Source organism: Pan troglodytes, chromosome 9 (assembly GCF_028858775.2).
Source record: "Pan troglodytes isolate AG18354 chromosome 9, NHGRI_mPanTro3-v2.0_pri, whole genome shotgun sequence".
NCBI lineage: Eukaryota > Metazoa > Chordata > Mammalia > Primates > Hominidae > Pan > Pan troglodytes.
The window spans coordinates 90,283,583-90,304,494 of NC_072407.2; the positions used below are offsets into that span (position 1 = coordinate 90,283,583).

Genomic DNA, 20,912 nt, shown 5'->3' on the forward strand with positions numbered 1-20,912 from the left:
ATAATGTAATTTCAGGGCATATGATTTTATCACTTACTATCTGTGTAACATTTGGCAAGGAACCTAACATTATGAAACTACAGTTCACTTCTATTAAAGTGGGTATAATCATGCTTACCTCAAAGGGTTGTTATGAAAATTCAATGTAATAATGGGTAACAAGTGCTTAGAACAGTGCTTTTCTCTGATAAGTCCTTAATAAAATGGCAGCTGTTATGAAGATAACATCCATATCATTAACAGGACTAAATAAGATGCTGACACAGTTTAAAGCAATTATCTGGCACAAAGCAGTCATTTCAATATTAAGTTCCTTTTTTCTACCATCCTATAAGGCAGAGATTTGCCCATCATTGCACACACAAACAAAACAAAAACAGTGTGAGAACTGAGGCTTAATGATGTTGTCAAAGGTGTTTGACCCAGAGCAACTCCATCTTGAATAGGAGCTGGGTAAAATGAGGCTGAGACCTACTGGGCTGCATTCCCAGACAGTTAAGGCATTCTAAGTCATAGAATGAGATAGGAGGTCAGCACAAGATTCAGGTCATAAAGACCTTGCTGATAGAACAGACAGGCTGCAGTAAAGAAGCCAGCTAAAACCCACCAAAACCAAGATGGCGATGAGAATGACCTCTGGTCTTCCTCACTGCTACACTCCCACCAGCACCATGACAGTTTAAGAATGCCATGACAGGCCAGGCTTGGTGGCTCACATCTGTAATTGCAGCACTTTGGGAGGCCGAGGTGGGCAGATCACCTGAAGTCAGGAGTTCAAGACCAGCCTGGCCAACATGGCAAAACCTTGTTTCAACTAAAAATACAAAAATTGGCTGGGCATGGTGGGTCATGCCTGTAATCCCAGCTACTTGGGAGGCTGAGGCAGGAGAATCATTTAAACCCAGGAGGCAGAGGTTGCAGTGAGCCAAGATTGCTTTACCGCACTCCAGCCTGGACAACACAGTGAGACTCTGTCAAAAAAAAAAAAGAATGCCATGACAATGTCAGGAAGTTACCCTCTATGGTCTAAAAAGGGGAGGCATGAATAATCCATCCCTTGTTTAGCATATAATCAAGAAATAACCATAAAAATGGACAACCAGCTGCCCTCAGGGCTGCTCTGTCTATGGAGTAGCCATTCTTTTATTCCTTTACTTTCTTAATAAACTTGCTTTCACTTTGCATTGAGGACTCGCCCTAAATTCTTTCTTGCACAAGATCCAAGAGCCCTCTCTTGGGGTCTGGATCAGGACCCCTTTCCAGTAACACTGTGAAAATGAAGAGAGAGCAAGAGGAGTTTGGGGGATAAAAAGGTGAGAATTACAAACATTTTGAGTACAAGATACAGGATTGGCTCTTAATCTTTTGGCCCACATTCTTTACAAATCTAGTGAAAGCGCTAGATTCAGAAATGCTCATAAACAATAAATGCTGTCTGTAATTTCAGCAGTTTCAAAGACTCCCTATATCTCAAGTTAAGAATCTTTGAGAGTTTCTATTAACGTCATTGGATTCTTAGAACAGAACTAATTTATATACAAAAATGCTAGTGAAAAATCAGGAAGCCAGACTATAATATCTGCTTTCATATTTCCTACTTCACTCAATTCCATCTCCTTATCTTAAACCTTCTATAAAGCTTTAGTCATGAAAACAGTCCTTCATAAACCCAGCCCTTGTCTAAAACAAAAGTGGTTGGCTGGAGGGAGAAGGGAGCTTTAGCAGGAGTCCTCAGAAACATAGCATATGACACTTGGTAAAGCAGCTGTGACTGAGGCTCCCATCTTTCAGGCAGGAGCCACAGTCTCCCTAGGCTCAAGTGCTAACACTCCTCCTCTTGATGCTTGTTTGGATTTTTGTTGTTGAATAGATCTCAGCTTCCTGTCTCATACAGATACATTAAGACACATTAGGACTTCACTTTAGTGAATTTGAGAAGGGGATATGATATGCTCCGTTTTCCAATTTTGATTAACTAGAGCATTTCACAGACAAGAAATTCCCTAGAATAAACTTTGAGAAATACTGCAAAAGATTCTTTTAAGAAAGGGGTAGAATTATGGGAGGATGCCATCAGTTGGACAGGAAAAACCTTCACATAGTCTCACAGTTGAAAAATGCCACACCTTAGCATTATTAGTCTGCAGATGAAAAAGTTAGTAATGTTGATATGGACAGGAGACAGGGAAATACTGGGTAGAAGAGGGTGGTCCCTCAGCAAAGGCCCCACCCTCAAGCCTGAAGACCCAAGGCCCTAAGTGAAGACAGGCATTTCTGTTTTCACACCAAAAAAGGTGCCTTTTGGCCCGCCATGCCCCCCATCCTTCCCCCATATAAACCCAAAATCTTAGCAGGCACAGACACAAGGAGCTGAACAGCCAGAGGAGCAGAGGAACAGAGCGGCACAGAGCTGCGGAGAGTGGTGGGGCAGCACAGCAGAAAAGGAGGGAAGAGGTATCTGAACCCAGAGGAGAACAGGAACAAGTGGACTCCCCGGGAAGAACACCTTTCCTCTCCATCCTCCTCTTGCTGAGAGTCATCTCGCGGAGAGCCACCTCCACCACTCAATAAAACCTTGTGCTCATCCTTCCAGCCCACGTGTGATCCAATTCTTCTGGTACACTGAGCAAGAACTTAGGCTGTCACATTGGCCTCCTGTCCTTGCAATAAGGCATGGGGTCTAATGACCTGATTAACACAAGCCATCTGCAGACGGCTAAGCTGAAAGAGCACACTGTAACACATGCCCACTTGGGCTTCAGGAGTCTCCAACATCCACTCCTAGACACTGCTGTGGGGCCAGAGCCCAAAAGCACCCCCCACAGCCTCTGCACCTGCTCCTCTGCATGCTCCCCCTAGGGGTTTGGGTGGTAGGGCAACGGGCAACCAAAGGTGTGAGAAGCCACACCTCTGTCATATGCCTGCGAGGGGGATAAGGGAACTCGCACATTTCAAAGTGTTTTAGTTGAGTAATTATTAATCAATTAGTAGTTTATTCAAATAATACAAATTTGAGCCATGAACTCTACAGATATTAGAGGATTAAACATTGTATTCTCTGCGAATTTGAGGCTATTTCAATGTATTAAGGAAAAATAACCTACCTATATAATTTTTCAAATTCTGCTAGCTCCCCATTGCTTTCCAATTCCTTACCCCTTAGTCACATGATCCTAAAGCAAAGTATGGCATTACAGGACTTATCTGTGGCCATTTAACAAATGTTAAGGAACTATATTAGATAGATGTAGATCCTAAGCTAGATCCAGCTATACTTTCAGAAAAATAATTTTTTTTTAAATTACCTAAATTTCTGACTAGACAGATTCAAAGTATTATGATATAATTTCCCAAACTAAGAAATATACCATGGGGCTTATGGGTAAAGACGAAAAATGCCACCTCTGGTTGAGAGTAGTAGAGCTATACTGATAACTTTTTTTTTTTTTTTTTTTTTTTTTTTTGCTGGACATCAAAGCATAGAGAGGATTTTGAGACTTTTTTTTAGGTGGCAAATTTTACAGTTACTGTAGGCAAGTTGAGGGCTATTTGAGGCAAAGGGAACAGCACAAATGAAGATGAAAAATGAAAGTTTTCATTCATTGTGTGTCATATCGTTTGAAAGCAGGGCAAGGTGATAAATATAGTTATGGTCATAATTAGATGGGTTTGGATACCAGGCTAAATATATCCATTAGGTAGTGGGCAGTAACACAGTCTCGTAATCACCCAACGGGTTCTCCTTCCTCACGGCCTACACAGAACTGATTATCAAGACAGGGAAATTGCAATAGAAAATGAGTTTAATTCATGCAGAGCCGGCTGTATGGGAAACTGGAGTTTTATTATTACTCAAATCAGTCTCCCAGAACTTGGTATAAGAGGATGAAACTAGAAGCATTTCATAAAACAGCTAAGAATGGGAACTGGGAGAGGTAGCGACCAAAAAGATGGCAGGCATGAAACCGCCTTTGCAAAAATTATACCAGTGAGAAAACTATGAGAGTGAAAGAGAGCTGAGCTAACCCATCCCCCATCTTGCCTTCCACTTAAATATTCCTGGGCTATTGGGCCAAGCTAACTTTGGAAGTCATTTCGGCTACAGTTTAAATGACAATGGGCCTTGCCCTGAAACCCAACCACTTTTGTGAAGCTAATGGAGGCAGTCAGGCTGTGGGGAGAAGAGGAACCTGAGTCCAGCTAAGGCGCAGACTTGAGAGATTGTCAGCCATTATTCCAGAGGTTATAAGACATGCAACTCCATCAATTACTCCAGCAAATAACATCATTATTGTAGAATCTAAGACTGGCTTTTTGAAATATCTTTTCAGGGAAATTTTATATTTATTTTATTTATTATTTTATTTTATTTTATTTTATCTTATCTTATCTTATTTTATTTTATTTTATTTTATTTTTGCATGTCTGACACCCATGGCTCTACCTGGACCCAGCAACCCCACTCCTATGACCCCACCTAGAAGCAATTCAGCCCACAGGAGGACAGCTTCAACTCCCTGTGATTTCACCCACCCCAACCAATCAGCAGCAAGCATCTGTTACCTGGCCACCCCCACCCCTTCCCCCAAGCTGCCTTTGAAAAACCCCTACCTATGAGCTTTGGACAAGATAATTTGAATATGAACTCCATCCCCCACGTGGCGTGGCCAGCCTAGTGTCTCTTAAGCTCTTTCTCTACTATATTGCCATGGTTTTTCTTTATGCAGCAGGCAGGAAGAACCCCTCACGTGGTTATGGGCAGGAGGCTAATCCATAGCATGGGGGAAACAGGACAAAGCTGCATGCCAGAGTGTAGAAAATGGAAAGGGGGCAATGGAAACAACAGACATGTGAAAGAAAAACTCATAAATAGGACTTGGAGAGTGACAGAATATGTATCAATAGGAGATAAAGATCGTTAACAGATCACATAAAAAGTTACAACTGGGATGACCAATAAAATGGCGAGCAACACTGGTAAGACTGCTTAGGAGGGAGGATGGTATTCAGCATTCATATTTTTATTAATGATAAAATGTGTGCTTTATTACCTTGGGATTTTTCGACTGTGGCCACCACTTCTCCTAATCATATCTCCCAGGGTAAGAGTCTCATATTCCATGTATGTAGTTGCAGTCCAAGACTTCTGAATGGCATTGATAGCTTTCACAAAGTTGTGATCATACTTGTAGAGCCTATTAGAATACCTGTCCCCAAAAATGAGATCATTTCAGATATAGTCTTTACTGATGTAAATAGAGTAATTAAAACAGGCATTCACACTCTGTGCCTAAGTGGAAAGTGGTACAATCTTTCAGGAAGGTAATTGGCAATATGTATCAATAGCCCAGAATAGCCTGGCATGTCTTCTCTAAAAATAAAAGTTCAAGTTAACTAAGATGCATGTATAAGGATTTTCCATGAAGTACTTTTAAACTACTAATAGATTGTAAATAACCGAAATAAATATTCTAAGATAAGGGACTGATTAATGATATTTCATTTTCTATATAATGTATTCATTTAAAATGTCTAGAAAGTTATTTAATGATATGGAAGAGTGCTCACAACTATATTATATTAAATATGAGAAGATATCAAAGTTTATACATAATCATAATCAATTTATCAACTCTTGCACAGTAATATATGTATATTATGTTTATTAATGTATATGTATAATACATACATATATATGTATGCACACACACACGCGCGCACACACACTATAAATGCATTTTTAAAATGCCAAACATGGTTACCTCTGAATGGTGGCATGAGATGCCAAGCTTTCCCCTACTCCCTACAGTTTCTACAGTGTACCTTTATAACCTTTTTAATAAGAAAAAAGAGAACAGCAAAACCTGTATGCAACATATATACAAAATGCAAGCATTATAACCATATGATACTAAAAGAAATTATACTTTATGGACATTCGGTTTATACTTGTTACTCAGAATTTAGTTCTTGAACCAATATCAGTAGCAACACCCAGAAGTTTATTAGAAATGCATACTGTAAGTACTCAGCCCAGATCACCTGAATCAGAATCTCCTTTTTTTTTTTTTAACAAGATCCCCAAGTGATTCACAATAACATTAAAATCTGAGCCACATTGCTTTACCTTGTGCCAAATGCTTGGATATATGTAAAAATAGATTCAACACACAAAGAGCATATTTACAAAGTAGAAAAATTCAGGAATCTGATTATTCACTTAATTAAAACATTTATCATACCTGTGTGCTAGATGCTAGGAATTATAGAACTCACCATATTATTACTATTAAAAAAGAGTCTGTGGTTTCAGAGTGACTCACTATCTAAGATTTCCATAAACATTCAACTATGCAAAACAGGATATAATTAACCTGAGGAACATTTTAGGCATACTGCAAACTTTTCTTTCTCTTATAAATCATGTGTGTAGAGAGAGAATTTTGATATGGTCTAAAAACCTAAGAGCACTGAAAATAATCAGAAAAACGTGCAACCAGGTTGATAATGTTTTAATGTTTTTGTCGAAGTTCTTTCCCACTTGTTGCAAAGTGTGAAAAAACCAGAGACGTACCCTTATCAAGCAGATTATAAAACTGTATCATATGTATGACTACACTAACACAATAACAAAAACAAGTTATAGTTGTTTCATTGTTTCTTTGGGCAAAAGAATGTATTTTAAATTGTAAATAAAATACTTTTGAGATATTTTCCGACAACGCCAGTCAATATTTCATTGACTGTAGATATTTGAGGAGCAGTAGCCTGCTCTGTTTCCCTTGCTTTATCATTAACATCTAGCAAAACCTCGTGTGTTGACATGTGCATTAAAATAATGACAAGATAGCATCCTACGTCTTAAATACTATTATTCTTGGTGTTTAAGATCCAACAAGATTTAAAATAATGTATCTTACTATGGGATAACAGATCATTAAGAGCTGAAAGAGACCTCAAAGGCAATTCAGTCCCACATGCTCACTTCACAGGTGAGGCAATGTAGGTTCTGAGCACTCCGGTTGGGAGCTTCTTCACTAAATGAGAGAATGTTTGGAATATCAAATAGAGTACAATAGTACATAGCATATCCTAAATGATAGGGTACAAAGTAAACAAGTTAAAAGTAAATGTGTAGCTCTAGGATCAAGCCAAACAAAGCTATTTAAAACCTAAACTTAAAATGAAGGGGATGGATTAGTCTAGATCTTGCCCAGCACCTTTGCAGACAATTCATCCTCCTTTAAATCATCTCTCTTACCTCTGTGCTGCAGTCATTCATTACTAATGTTGCCTGGCTTGGGATGATTTGTACATGTACATTTTTAGTGGCTTTTACAACTACATAAAACAGAAAAAGTAACAACATTTCATCTCTTCCTTCCAAAACTAATAAAGTCTAATTTGAAATCTCCTGTTTGTGTGGTTTAGTCAGTTATAGATTTAATTTAACAGTAAACATTAACTGCAGTTTATAGTCTGAATTGTGTCCCCCTCAAAATTCATACGTTGAAATTCTAACCCCCTGTATCACAGCCATATGACTGTATTTGGAGACAGAGCTTTAAAGAGGTCATTAAGGTAAAATTAGGTCATATGGGTGGGCCCCAATCCAATATGACTGATGTCCTTATAAGAAGAGGACATTAGGACAATCAGAAAAGACTGTTTAGAAGCCCAGTAAGCAAGCAGACATCTGCAAGCCAAGGAGTGTGGCCTTGGAAGAAACCAAACCTGACAACACCTCAATCTTGGACTTCTAGCCTCCAAAACTGTGAAAAAACAACCTTCCTTAAGCCACCCAGTCTGTGGTACTTTGTTATGGCAGCCCTCGCAAACCAACAGGCTGCATAAATACTAAGAACTTTGATTTCAGTTATTTATGGTCTTGTTTAAAAGTTGCCCAATTAGTATCACCTATACTTGTTGCAGCATAAACATACGTATCTACTTGTATCATGCAACATGTTATTACATGGCAATAAGCAAAATGGCTTTTCTTTATTAGTAATTTGCAATTCTGTGGTCCATTACACGATTTCATTTAAAGTAATCATTGGTCCATTACTTTTGGAACACTTTGAAAAAATACTCTCAATAATGTTGGTCAATTTATTTTTCCAGTAAGGTTTTACATAGCATGCCTAATATTTCTAAGCCAAAGACATTTTGTATAATCAAACTAAAATTCCAAAAATGTACACACATATTCATATATACTATAAAACAAAACTAAACGTATGTCTCATTTGTAGCAACTCACTTTTCCTGAGAATTCTTAAGGTGTGCTGTGTTGACATACACATTCTCAAAGGCAGTTCCCACCTTCTTTCCGGTGAAACAAGCCCAGTTCCGGCCCAACACATCATGCACCCACCCAGTCATTGTCTCGTTGCAGTAAGTGGTCACCTTGCTGCCCTCTTCTTTATACTACAAACAAATAAGAGAAAAGAAAACCAAGTAAAATCTGGCCCCTTTTCACCCTGTGCCAATCAAAACAAAAACTTCACCCTGAGAGGTTACATTGTGAGAATTATTCTAGAAAAAGAAGACATACAAACTTTTCTGTGGTTAGCACTGTTGGCCACCAAACAAAATGTATATAACAAAACACTTCCAGGAATGAAGGCCAAGGGAAAACAAAACAAAATAAAACAAAAAAGAAAGAAAACAGACCATCTGGCATATTCAAGGCATTTTTCAAAAGTGACTTCACAGTCCTTACAAGAAGACTATAAGGATGCAGATGATAATAACCACATTTTACCAAGGACAAAAGGAGCTCAGCTCAGAGATAAGGAGCTCCTACCAAGGCAACAGGCTAAGTGGCAGAAACAGAATTCTCCTCAGTCTATCACACTACAATTTTCCACTGAGACAAGGGCCACACTAGGAAACTACAAGAACAAATGATGAACTTTTTTTTCCCAGGGATGGAGTCTTGCTGTGTCGCCCAGGCTGGAGTGCAGTGGTGTGATCTTGGCTCACTGCAACTTGCACCTCCCAGGTTCAAGCGATTCTCTTGCCTCAACCTCCCGAGTAGCTGGGATTAAAGGTGCTTACCACCACGCCTGGCTAATTTTTGTATTGTTTAGTAAAGACGGGGTTTTGCCATGTTGGCCAGGCTGGTCTTGAACTCCAGACAAGTGATCCACCCACCTCGGCCTCCCAAAGTGATGGGATTACAGGTGTGAGCCACAGTGAAACAGAATCCTTTTTTTCTGTCAATCTCTCAATTTATTAGCATATTCTGATCATGAGGGGGCTAAAGTAACCTGAGTATTAAATATATTCTTTACACTTTATTTCAGTAATATGGCCTTTTGTCTTATTTCAGTGTTAGAACTGTAAAATAACTATTATTTTTAACAGATCCAGGATTTGAACTAAGATGCTCTGGCTCCAGAGCCTAGTCACCCTCATGTTAGAACATCTCCTCATGGAGGCGGGGCACATGATCCAGGATGACTGTGTAGCATGTGGGAGACAGAAAGGGAAAATGCTGTGCTAAACTTCTGAGGAGAGACTTGGGCACAGACAATTTCAGGCTCTGACTTAATTTAATAGAAAAGACTATTTGTAGAACCTTGGGCAAGATTTTACGAGGCTTTAGTTCTCTTGCCTGTAAAATATGGAAAGTAGAAAAAAAAATCCTCAAAGGTATAAACATTCTGGGATTCCATGATCAAATGCAGGGTTTGGTAAACACTTCCTATAATGGCCAGACAGCAAAGACCACTAGGCTTTGCAGGCCACTTAGATCTCTTGCAACTGTTCAACTCTGCCCTTGTAGCACAAAAGCCGTCAAAAGCAAGACTCAAACAAATTGGCACAGGGGTCAACTATGTTTCTATAAAACTTCTATTTACAAAAACAGACAGGGTGGTTTTGGCTCCAGAGGCTGTAGTTTGTGGACTCCTGCTCTACTCTAATACACATTATTTCACTTGTTTGCAGAGGTTGGCAAACTTCTTTTTGGACTAGATAGTAAATATTTTAGGCTTGCAGGCTGGAAGACCTCAGTCACAACTACTCAACCTAAAAGGTGCAAAGGGAATACATAAATGAATGAGCTAGGCTGTGTTCCAATAAAACTTTACTTACAAAAAGAGGTTTGTAGTTTGCCAACCCTCAGTTTAGAGAAATGTGTGGGCTAAACTACACTTAAAGTTAAAATTACCTTATTGCATCTGACTCTCTGAATTCAAATCATATTTAGGGGGAGAGTTAAAAATGTATGGCTTTAGAATCCAGAAAAACTGGACTTGAATTGTGGGAATCACCACTCACTATGTTATATAGCACAGGAAAAGTTACTCTGGGCTACTCATATCCGCATCTTGCTTTTATCTTTGGTGATATTCATGATATTCTCTTTTTTTCAGACAGAGTCTCACTCTGTTGCCCAGGCTGGAGTACACTGGCGAGATGTCGGCTCACTGCAACCTCCACCTCCCAGGTTCAAGCGATTCTCCTGCCTCAGCCTCCCAAGTAGCTGCGACTACAGGCATGTGCTACCAGGCCTGGCTAATTTTTGTATTTTTAGTAGAGATAGGGTTTCACCATGTTGGCCAGGCTGGTCTCAAACTCCTGACCTGAGGTGATCTGCTTCCTTCAGCCTCCCAAAGTGCTGGGATTACAGGTGTGAGCCACTGTACCCAGCTGGTTGTTCATGATATTCTGAATCCCATATGTCTGCTTCTAGTGAAGAATGGCTTCACTAGCATGAGTTCAGTTCCCAACTACTCAAGTCCCTGCTTAAACCCTACTCAATATGATGACCATGGAAACAAAGGCCCAGGACATTGTTGGGCAGCAATATGAGAGGGTGTGTTGTGTGAAAAGGTTAATAAAATTAACTTCATACTAAACTATGTAAAACTTCTACTTTGGTAGATCGAAACAGTGTAACATGGTAACTTTATAGGATGCAACCTAAACTCCATAAAGTTGTATTATGTACTTCTCTCTGGCACTGGCTCTTGGTCCTATTCTCTTCTCCTTGGTTGCATGCTGGTAAGGCAGGCCAGGTAGGGTTAGGCCGATGCTCCCTCCCACCTCTGCTGTTTGAGGAAGCAGTCTGACAATGTTTCCAGAGTTCTTAAGAGCTACTTTATAGATATTGACACACATACACAAACAAAATGCTACACACAGGAAGACATTCACTGCAGTATAACACAAGTTAAAAATAAAAACAATAGAATGTCCTAGAAAATGCCCCAATTTAAAAAGTATTAGGTAAACAATTTATTCAAAGGAATGATGTGTAACACTGTATATGATAAAACTGAGTTCTATAGGAAAGGGGTGAGCAAACTAAAATTGGAGAAGGCTGCCTATTTCTATAAATATAGTTTTACTGGAGAACAGCATGCCCATTCATTTATACATTGTCTATGGCTACTTTTGTGCCACAATGGCAGAGATTTCATACTTTATAAATATTGTACAGATTACTCATAAATCTTACAGGTTCAAGAGAACACAGAAATGATATAGTCTTGGGGGACAAAAAAAAGACCTAAGGAAGTGGTGGAACTAGAACTAAGCATCCTACCCAATGCCATCCTCCACTTCTTCCTACAATTTGTCTTCTCACGAAGAGCCAGAGAGCTAAACAATTACTAAAATCACTGACGGGAGATACCCAGAAATGACAGAAAAGGCTTTTTTTTAAACCCAAAGGGCTTCCACCTATATTATTTGAGCCTCACGATAATCTCTTTGGGATAAAATTTCTTTCTAATGAAGAAAAGGTGACTCTGCAAAATTAAATGGAGAGGAAAGGATTCAAATACAGGTTTACATGTTACAAAGGTCATTGCTTTATCCACTGTATTCTCTAAAAAAAAAAAGTTGCAGAGAATTAACTGACTCATGAGTCACGTTCAAATTGTTGCCCAAGGCCTTTAAAGGGCTGCCTAAAATTTCTAGCAGTCCTCATAGGTGTTTTCCCACTCTTCAGGTACCTATGTTGCCTTGGCTCTTTCAGTCTTTTTACCATGCCTGCCTAGGGTTTTTGACGCAGAACAGAAAGAAAGAATAATGCCTTCAGGCCTAGACTGCCTAGACTGCTCTGCCACTTATTGGCTGTGTGATCCTGAGCAAGTCACGTTCCTCTCTGTACTTTCAGTTTCCTCATCTTTAAAACAGGAGCAATGGCCAGGTACAGTGGCTCATGCCTTTAATCCCAGCACTTTGGAAGGCCGAGGTTGGGGGAATCACTTGAGGCCAGGTGTTTTGAGGTTACAGTGAGCAATGATCCAGCCACTGAACTCCGGCCTGGATGACAGAATCAGATCCATTCTCTAAATAAATAAATAAATAAATAAATAAATAAATAAATAAAGCAGGGATGATAATTACAGACTCTATCTCATGGGCTGTGTTTTATGTATACTAACTCATTTATTTTTCACGATAGTCTATCAGGTTGTTCTTTCCACAAAAACATAACTATGACAATAGGATTTTTGTTTATTCAGTACCTAGAAAACTATCTGGCACTAGGAAGTAATTAATTACTAAATGAGTGAATAAATGAATAACAGAAGAGGAAGAACAACAAATGTCAAGTCCTATTTCAACAGTTAACAAGGCACTGAGAATAGGTAAGTTTATAATTAACAGAGGTGTGGTGATGCCAATATATCACAATGTCTGACAGTCCAAATCACAGTATTACTTCAGAAGTGCAAATGTTCCTCTCCAAAGCTGCTTCCCTATCTGTAAATTTAGGTTGACCTAGAAGTTCCAAAAATTTCCCTTCAAGCTTTCTAATTGCAAATCCTTATATCTGTGGTTGTCTTAATTTTTTTTTTTTTTTTTCAAGATGGAGTCTTGTTCTGTCACCCAGGCTGGAGTGCAGTGGCGCGATCTCAGCTCACTGCAACCTCCGTCTTCCGGGTTCAAGCAATTCTCCTGCCTCAGCCGCCTGAGTAGCTGGGATTACAGGCATGCGTCACCACGCCCGGCTAATTTTTGTATTTTTAGTAGAGACAGGGTTTCGCCATGTTGGCCAGGCTGGTCTTGAACTCCTGACCTCAGGTGATCCGTCTGCCTCGGCCTCCCAAAGTGCTGGGATTACAGGCATGATCCACCATGGCCAGCCTTCTTATTTAATATTCATAAAGCCAGTAATTCTTAATAGACTCACTATTTATATGAGTAATCCTAAAAAACTACAACTTTGTTTTTGTTGTTATAACTTAAGCCCTACACATTCCATTAAATTGATGGAATTATTTTCCCTTTTAAAATTTTATTTTATACTATTCTTTAGTCTTCACAATCTGAAATAATGTATCAATTTTAGAACCTGAAATTATTCTGTAAAAGTACAGAGCTGCAATGCCACTCTGCACGACAACAACTTAGTAAAAGAGAGGCATTTACCAGCGGGGAAGCCAAGTACGCAGTACCTTAAGGGGGACCATCCACTGTACCCCTGTGATTTTCCTGATTTGAATGTTTTTGGGGTATGTCATTTTTTCCTGTGAAATACTTCTTTTGTGATTTCTGACGTTGTATCACCAATTAAGAAGTTGAAGTTTTGACCCCGCTATCCAGCTTGAAATGCAGCCAAAAAATTTTTCTGAGTTTTCACTTATATAAACATCAGTCTCTGAAGACTGCCTTGCACAGATGAGATAATTTAAGTTTCCATTCATTTATGCTAATTTCTACTGCAACAAATAGATAATTTCCTAAAATATGAAGATCAAGCCCTAGTATTTAAGTTTAAAAAACTATTATGATTCAATAACTATCCATTTGCTTCTTCAATATTACCATTAAGTTGCCACACATTCTCAAAATATCCCTTCTTCAATTTCCCACTCATTTTATCAGCTATCCAATTAGATCTACCTAGTCATAGGGAAATTTTGGAATTGAAGTTATTTTTGGGAACTGAAGTTATTTATCTTGGATCTTTTACTTGACTGCTTTTTGACACTGAGGAGAGGGAAAAAAAATTGCTTAAACCTGTTCTACTGTTTTCTTGATTAATAATACACTTAGCCAATGTCTGAATACTTACTTTACATAACAAACTTGGCTAGAAGACAGAGGCAGTTTAGTAAAGTGGACTCCACCCTTTAAATCCAGTCTGTCACTTATCATTTACGTAACCTTGAGCAAGTCAAAACTAGTGAGCCTCAGTTACTTTATCTGAAAGTAGGAATGATATCTATAACTGATACTACTTTACTGGACTGCTATGAAAGATATAGATGAAATTGAAGTTGGAAGAGTTAAAAAGTTATACAACATTAAACAAGTGTCTATACTAACATTACCATCATTACCATGAAGGATACTTCATCCATGCCTTCATAGAACTTATATTCTATCCAAAACTGCCAACTGGGCAGCTGACACTGGGACCTATCCTTTCAAGCAGTGGTTTCCAGCGGAACATTGGAAACAAAGTATTGTAACTCCCATATATATTTCTAACATAAAAATACAATTGGCCGGGCGCAGTGGCTCATGCCTGTAATCCCAACACTTTAGGAGGCTGAGGCGGGTGGATCACCTGAAGTCGGGATTTTGAGACCAGCCTCGCCAACATGGTGAAACCTTGTCTCTACTAATAATACAAAAATTAGCCTGGCATGGTGGCACATGCCTGTAATCCCAGCTACTTGGGAGGATGAGGCAGAAGAATCCTTTGAACCTGGGAGGTGGAGATTGCAGTGAGCTGCAACCATGTGCCATTGCACCCCAGCCTTGGCGAAAAGAGGGAAACACCGGCTCAAAAATAAATAAATAAATAAATAAATAAATAAATATATAAATAAACTAAATTGAAAACTTCCACTATTATTTAATATACGAAACAACATTGGTGTGCCCATCAGATCTAATATCAGATGTTCATCTGTTATGTACAGTGTGCTAGTAAGTCCCTATAAGATAGTTAAGGCACAGCATATTCCCTTTTTCACATCTGCCTGCTTAAACTGACTTGAGCATCTTATCTGAACTAATCAGGCTAACACTCATAAAATGAACACGTAGTTTAAAATATACTTGCAAAGAAACAAGGATTTGCAAATACTAATGATGCAAACATAAGAAAATGGCAAAGTTTATAATTACCCTATTCTGACTTCTGTCAAACATGTTGACAGAAGTTTTTAAAAACAGATGTTTTGAAATGGTTCCATCACTATAATTTTTTTTTAGTCTTAGACATCAATAAAGCAAATGTTTCAGTTAAAATTTGTCTATTAAAATTGTCATCCCTAATACCAATTGATAATTATTCTAAATCCTTCTAAAGCTGTGACACTTTCATACTTTTAACAAAAATGTGTCAAAATCTACTGAAATTCTTTAAGATTTTAAAACACATCAGAAAATTTTGTTTCCAAATGTTGAAAATTTACAGTCATGAAAATTATCAGTAACAGGGACTCTAACATTACTTTTGGCAACAAAATCATAATAATGAAGAATATTTTACATTATTTTCAAATTATATCTTCTTAAAATATATTTTGGGTAGGGCACAATTTTATGACATTAATAAAGTATTATTTAATCGCTTAATATTTCACATTTTATAACAAATGTAGCACAGTGATACATGTATATATAATTTTCAAAATGTACCTATAGATAATTTAGAATACATAATAAAAAATTTAGACATCTCAGTCTAATCCATCAAGATGATTTGTAATTTTGAAAAGAGTACTTTGCATGGAGTTGAATGATTTGATGATTAACCAAATATGGAAATATTATATTCCAGCAACATTAAAAAACAAAAAATGTTTCCATTTTTGCCCTTTGTTTACTGTAGAAATCTATATACGTACAATTACCTCCATTTGCTGTCAGAAAGGAACCAGGCAAATTTTACTGAATTGGTATTTTGCCAAATCCATCAGAGAGTGTCACATCTTTCCTCAGAAAGAAACCAACCTCCCTATGTCAGTTCCAAGGAATAGCTATAGTTTTCTGCCTATTAACTGGACTGAACCATGCATTTAAAAAGTCAAATTGTAATAAAATGCAAAACTGCCAGGAAATAGTTACAGTGGTTACAGCCAAGCAACTTCCAGCATTTTACTGAAGGAACTGGAAGTTTACATGTGAAAATGGAGGGTCATAAATCTGCTTATTTCCAGTGCTGAAAGGACATTACATTAAAACCAAAATACACACTCCAGAATTAGCTAAGAAAACAGCAATTTACTGCACAGCAAAGTAGTCAAAGTCCCTGGGCTCATTCCTCACTTACTTACTCATAAACTCAATCTGTAAAGTTGGAAAAAAATCTTAAGAGTTCATCTAATCCACTCCTCAGCTCATGTTCCTCACTATACTCAACAGAGGTGAGGCACACCATGCAGCATTTCAAAGCTTCGGTCCTCCAGGCTTTGGGGAACCCCTGCAGTCAGAACACTCAGGATTTCCCTTGATAGCTAATTTTGTTTTTAGTAGTTTTGAAAGTTAGAACATCACTGTTTTTAACTCTGAGCCCTATCTTGGCCTCTATAGGCTTACACAAGATTAAAACATAAATAAATAAATAGAATAAAATATAAAAGTCTAATCTCTTTTCCACTAAATCATCCAACATATATGGCCTGAGGGTCCACCGTAGCCTCTAAGGACACAAAGGTAACACTTCAAAGAACACATCAATAAAACAATACCACATGATATATTACATAATATTCTTTATTTTACAAATATTTATTGAAGGCTTATTATTGGTCATATATCGTGTAATACATAGGGAATCAAATGGTTAGTAAGATGGAGTTGATCCTTGCCCTAATGAAGTTTAAAGACCAGAGAGGAATACAAACAGGCAATTATGACACAGAATACTAAGCCTTATTATATTCAGGGATCTTCTGACACATGTATCTGCAATTTTGTACTCACTGAATCTTCTCTTCCATAATAAAAGCATGTTGATGCAAAATTACTCAGATAAAAGAACTCATTAGTAATTTTTAAAATTCCATATTAAATATATATACATATATATTTTAAATTTTTTAAGTTCCAGGGTACATGTGTACGATGTGCAGGTTTCTTACATAGATAAACATGTGCCATGGTGGTTTCCTGCACCTATCAACTCATCACCTAGGTATTAACCCATTTATGCCAGAGGTTGCAATTTGTTGAATGTGAAAAATCAGACCTTGGCAATGACCTTGAGCAGGATATAAAGAACTTCCACATGCTTAGCATTCCAGAAATGGAACACTAGGCATAAATGGGTTAAGCCCAGAATGCATTAGCTATTTTTCCTAATGCTCTTCCCTCAGCTTGACCCCCCACCCCCTGACTGGCCCCAGTGTGTGTTATTCCCCTCCCTGTGCCCATGTGTTCTATTGTTCAGCTCCCACTTATAAGTGAGAACATGTGGTGGTTGGTTTTCTGTTCCTGCATTAGTTTGCTGAGGATAACAGCTTCCAACTCCATCCATGTCCCTGAAAAGGACAGGATCTCATTCCTTTTTATCGCTGCATGGTATTCCATGGTGTTTATGTTCCACATTCTCTTTTTCCAGTCTATCATTGATGAGCATTTGGGTTGATTCCATGTCTTTGCTATTGTGAATAGTGCTGTAATAAACATACATGTGCATGTATCTTTGTAATAGAATGATTTCTATTCCTTTGGGTCTATATGCAGTAATGATATTTCTGGTTCTAAATCTTTGAGGAATCACCACATTGTCTTCCACAATGGTTGAATTAGTTGACATTCCCACCAACAGTGTAAAAGCGTTCTTATTTCTCTGCAACCTCACTAGTATGTTGTTTGACTTTTTAATAATCACCATTGTGACATGAGATGGTATCTCATTGTGATTTTGATATGCATGTCTCTAATGGTCAGTGATGTTGAGCTTTTCTTCATGTTTATTGGCCACATGAATATCTTCTGGGAAGTGTCTGTTCATGTTCTTTGCCAAATTTTTAATGGGGTTCCTTTTTTCTTGTAAATTTGTTAAGTTCCTTGTAGATTCTGGATGTTAGACCTTTGTCATATGGATAGATTGAAAAAAATTTCTCCCATTCTGTTGGTTGCCTGTTCACTCTGACGGTAGTTTCTTTTGCTGTGCAGAGCTCTTTAGTTTAATTAGATCTCATTTGCCAATTTTTGCTTTTGTTGTAATTGCTTTTGGTGTCTTTCTCATAAAATCTTTGCCCATTCCTATGTCCAGAATGATATTGCCTATATTCTATTCCAGGGTTTTTATAATTTTGGGTTTTACATTTAAGTCTTTAATCCATCTTAAGTTGATTTTCGTATATGGATTAAGAAACAGGAACAGTTTCAATTTTCTGCATATGGCTAGCCAGATATACAGCAGGATTAATTGAATAGAGAGTCCTTTCCCTATTGCTTCTTTTTGTCAGCTTTGTCAAAAATAAGAGAAGAATCAAACAGACACAATAAAAAATGATAAACAGGATACCACCACTGATCTCACAGAAGTACAAACAACCATCAGCGAATACTACAAACACCTCTATGCAAAGAAACTAGAAAATCTAGAAGAAATGGATAAATTCCTGGATGCATACACACTCCCAAGACTGAATCAGGAAGAAGTTGGATCCCTGAATAGATCAATAACAAGTTATGAAAGTGAGGCAGTAATAAATAGCCTACTAATGAAAAAAAGTCCAGGACCAGATGGATTTACAGCTGAATTCTACCAGAGGTACAAAGAGGAGCTGATACCCTTTCTTCTGAAAGGATTCCAAACAATTGAAAAGGAGGGACTCCTCCCTAACTCATTTTATGAGGCCAGCATCATCCTGATAACAAAACCTGGCAGAGATACAACAACAAAAAGAAAACTTCAGTCCAATATCCCTGATGAACTTCGACGCAAAAAATCTCAATGAAATACTGATAAACCAAATCCAGCAGCACATCCAAAAGCTTATCTACCACAGTCAAGTTGGCTTCATCCCCAGGATGCAAGGCCGGTTCAACATATGCAAATCAATAAACGTCACTCATCACATAAACAGAACTAAAGACAAAAACCACATGATTATCTCAATAGACACAGAAAAGGCCTTTGATACAATTCAACATCGCTTCATGTTAAAAACTCTCAATAAACTAGGTATTGAAGGAACGTATCTCAAATAATAAGAGCTTTTTATGAGAAACCCACAGATAATATCATACTGAATGGGCAAAAGCTGGAAGCATTCCCCGTGAAAACTGGCACAAGACAAGGATGCCCTCTCTCACCATTCTTATTCAATATAGTATTGGGAGTTCTGGCCAGGGCAATCAGGCAAGAGAAAGAAATAAAGCGTACTCAAATAGGAAGAGAGGAAGTCAAATTGTCTTTGTTTGAAGATAACATGATCCTATATCTAGAAAACCCCATCATCTCAGCCCAAAAGCTTCTTAAGCTGATAAGCAACTTCAGTAAAGTCTCAGGATACAAAATCAATGTGCAGAAGTCACCAGGATCCCTATACACCAACAAAAGGCAAGCAGAGAGCAAAATCATGAATGAACTCCCATTCCCAATAGCTACAGAGAGAATAAAATACCTAGGAATACAGAAGAAGTGAAGGATCTCTTCAAGGAGAACTACAAACCACTACTCAAGGAAATGAGAGAGGACACAAACAAAGGGAAAAACGTTACATGCTCATGGATAGGAAGAATCAATATCATGAAAATGGCCATACTGCCCAAAGTAATTCACAGATTCAATGCTATTCCCATTAAACTACCATTAACATTCTTCACACAATTAGAAGAAACTATTTTAAAATTCATATAGAACCAAATAAAAGCTCGTATAGCCAAGACAATCCTAAGCAAAAAGAACAAACCTGGAGGCATCATGCTATCTTTCATACTATACTACAAGGCTACAGTAACCAAAAAAGCATGGTACAAAAACAGACACATAGACCAGTGGAAGAGAATGAAGATCTCAGAAATAAGACCACACATCTACAACCATCTGATCTTTGACAAACCGTACAAAAACAAACAATAGGGAAAGGATTCCCTATTTAATAAATGGTGCTGGGAGAACTGGCTAGCCATATGCAGAAAATTAAAACTGGACCCCTTTCTTACACCTATACAAAAATTAACTCAATGTTAAATTTTAGACAATGTTACATTTAGACTTAAATGTAAAACCCAAAACAATAAAACGCCCTAGAAGAAAATCTAGGAATGCCATTGAATATATTTTTTACATATCATTTGCTTTGGTTATATTTACATCCTGAAAGTCAGCTTGAAATATGCAATTCTTTTAAAACTCTGCAGGAAGGTAACCTGATAATATTCTTTAGAGCAGGGAATCAAAAAAGATGTATATGGCACCATTCCTGATTTGTCTTTCTAGAATCCTACAAAATTAATTCTTTGTAAGTTGGTAATACTTGTGAAAAGTCTGCAAAAAGAAAAGAAAACTGTGGTGCATTTTCCAGGTACCTACAAAGTTCTATGTGCATTAGGTGTTGAAGATATACAGGGAGAAATACAGATTTTCAATCTGGAAAGAGATGAAAACATGCTACCCAATCACTCCATTACAGCATGGCATGAAAGCAGAGGTACCTGCGATATGCAATGGGAACCAAAGTTCTGATGTTTCTCACGGTAATAGAGAGAGCCGGGGAGGGTTTCAGAGAGCAGCGTCATCAAGGTCCTGAGTGATAAAGAATTTATCAGGTCCAGAGGTGCGATAGATAAAAGTTTCCAGGTGGGAGCAGTCCACTGTACTCTTAATTCATCTTTATGAAATACTTCTTCTCAGAATAGCAGAACAGTATACCTCTCAGATCATACAGAGTCATCTGAATCAACAGAGTAAGGATGACAAACTACTCTCTAGAGAAAAATTATTCTATTCAAGCAGAAATGCAAGA

At 37.9% G+C, this 20,912-nt stretch overlaps 1 protein-coding gene across 1 annotated transcript in view; it reads right to left on the reverse strand.

The window, feature by feature from the left end:
* Window positions 1-20,912, reverse strand: part of CTSC (cathepsin C) — a 44,189-nt gene that overhangs the window by 10,483 nt on the left and 12,794 nt on the right. The window contains exons 3-4 of the mRNA XM_508684.7: window positions 8,264-8,430; window positions 5,052-5,207 (exon numbers count right to left, since the gene is read on the reverse strand). Coding sequence (XP_508684.3) covers window positions 5,052-5,207; window positions 8,264-8,430 — 323 coding nt within the window. The remainder of the gene's footprint in view (window positions 1-5,051; window positions 5,208-8,263; window positions 8,431-20,912) is intronic.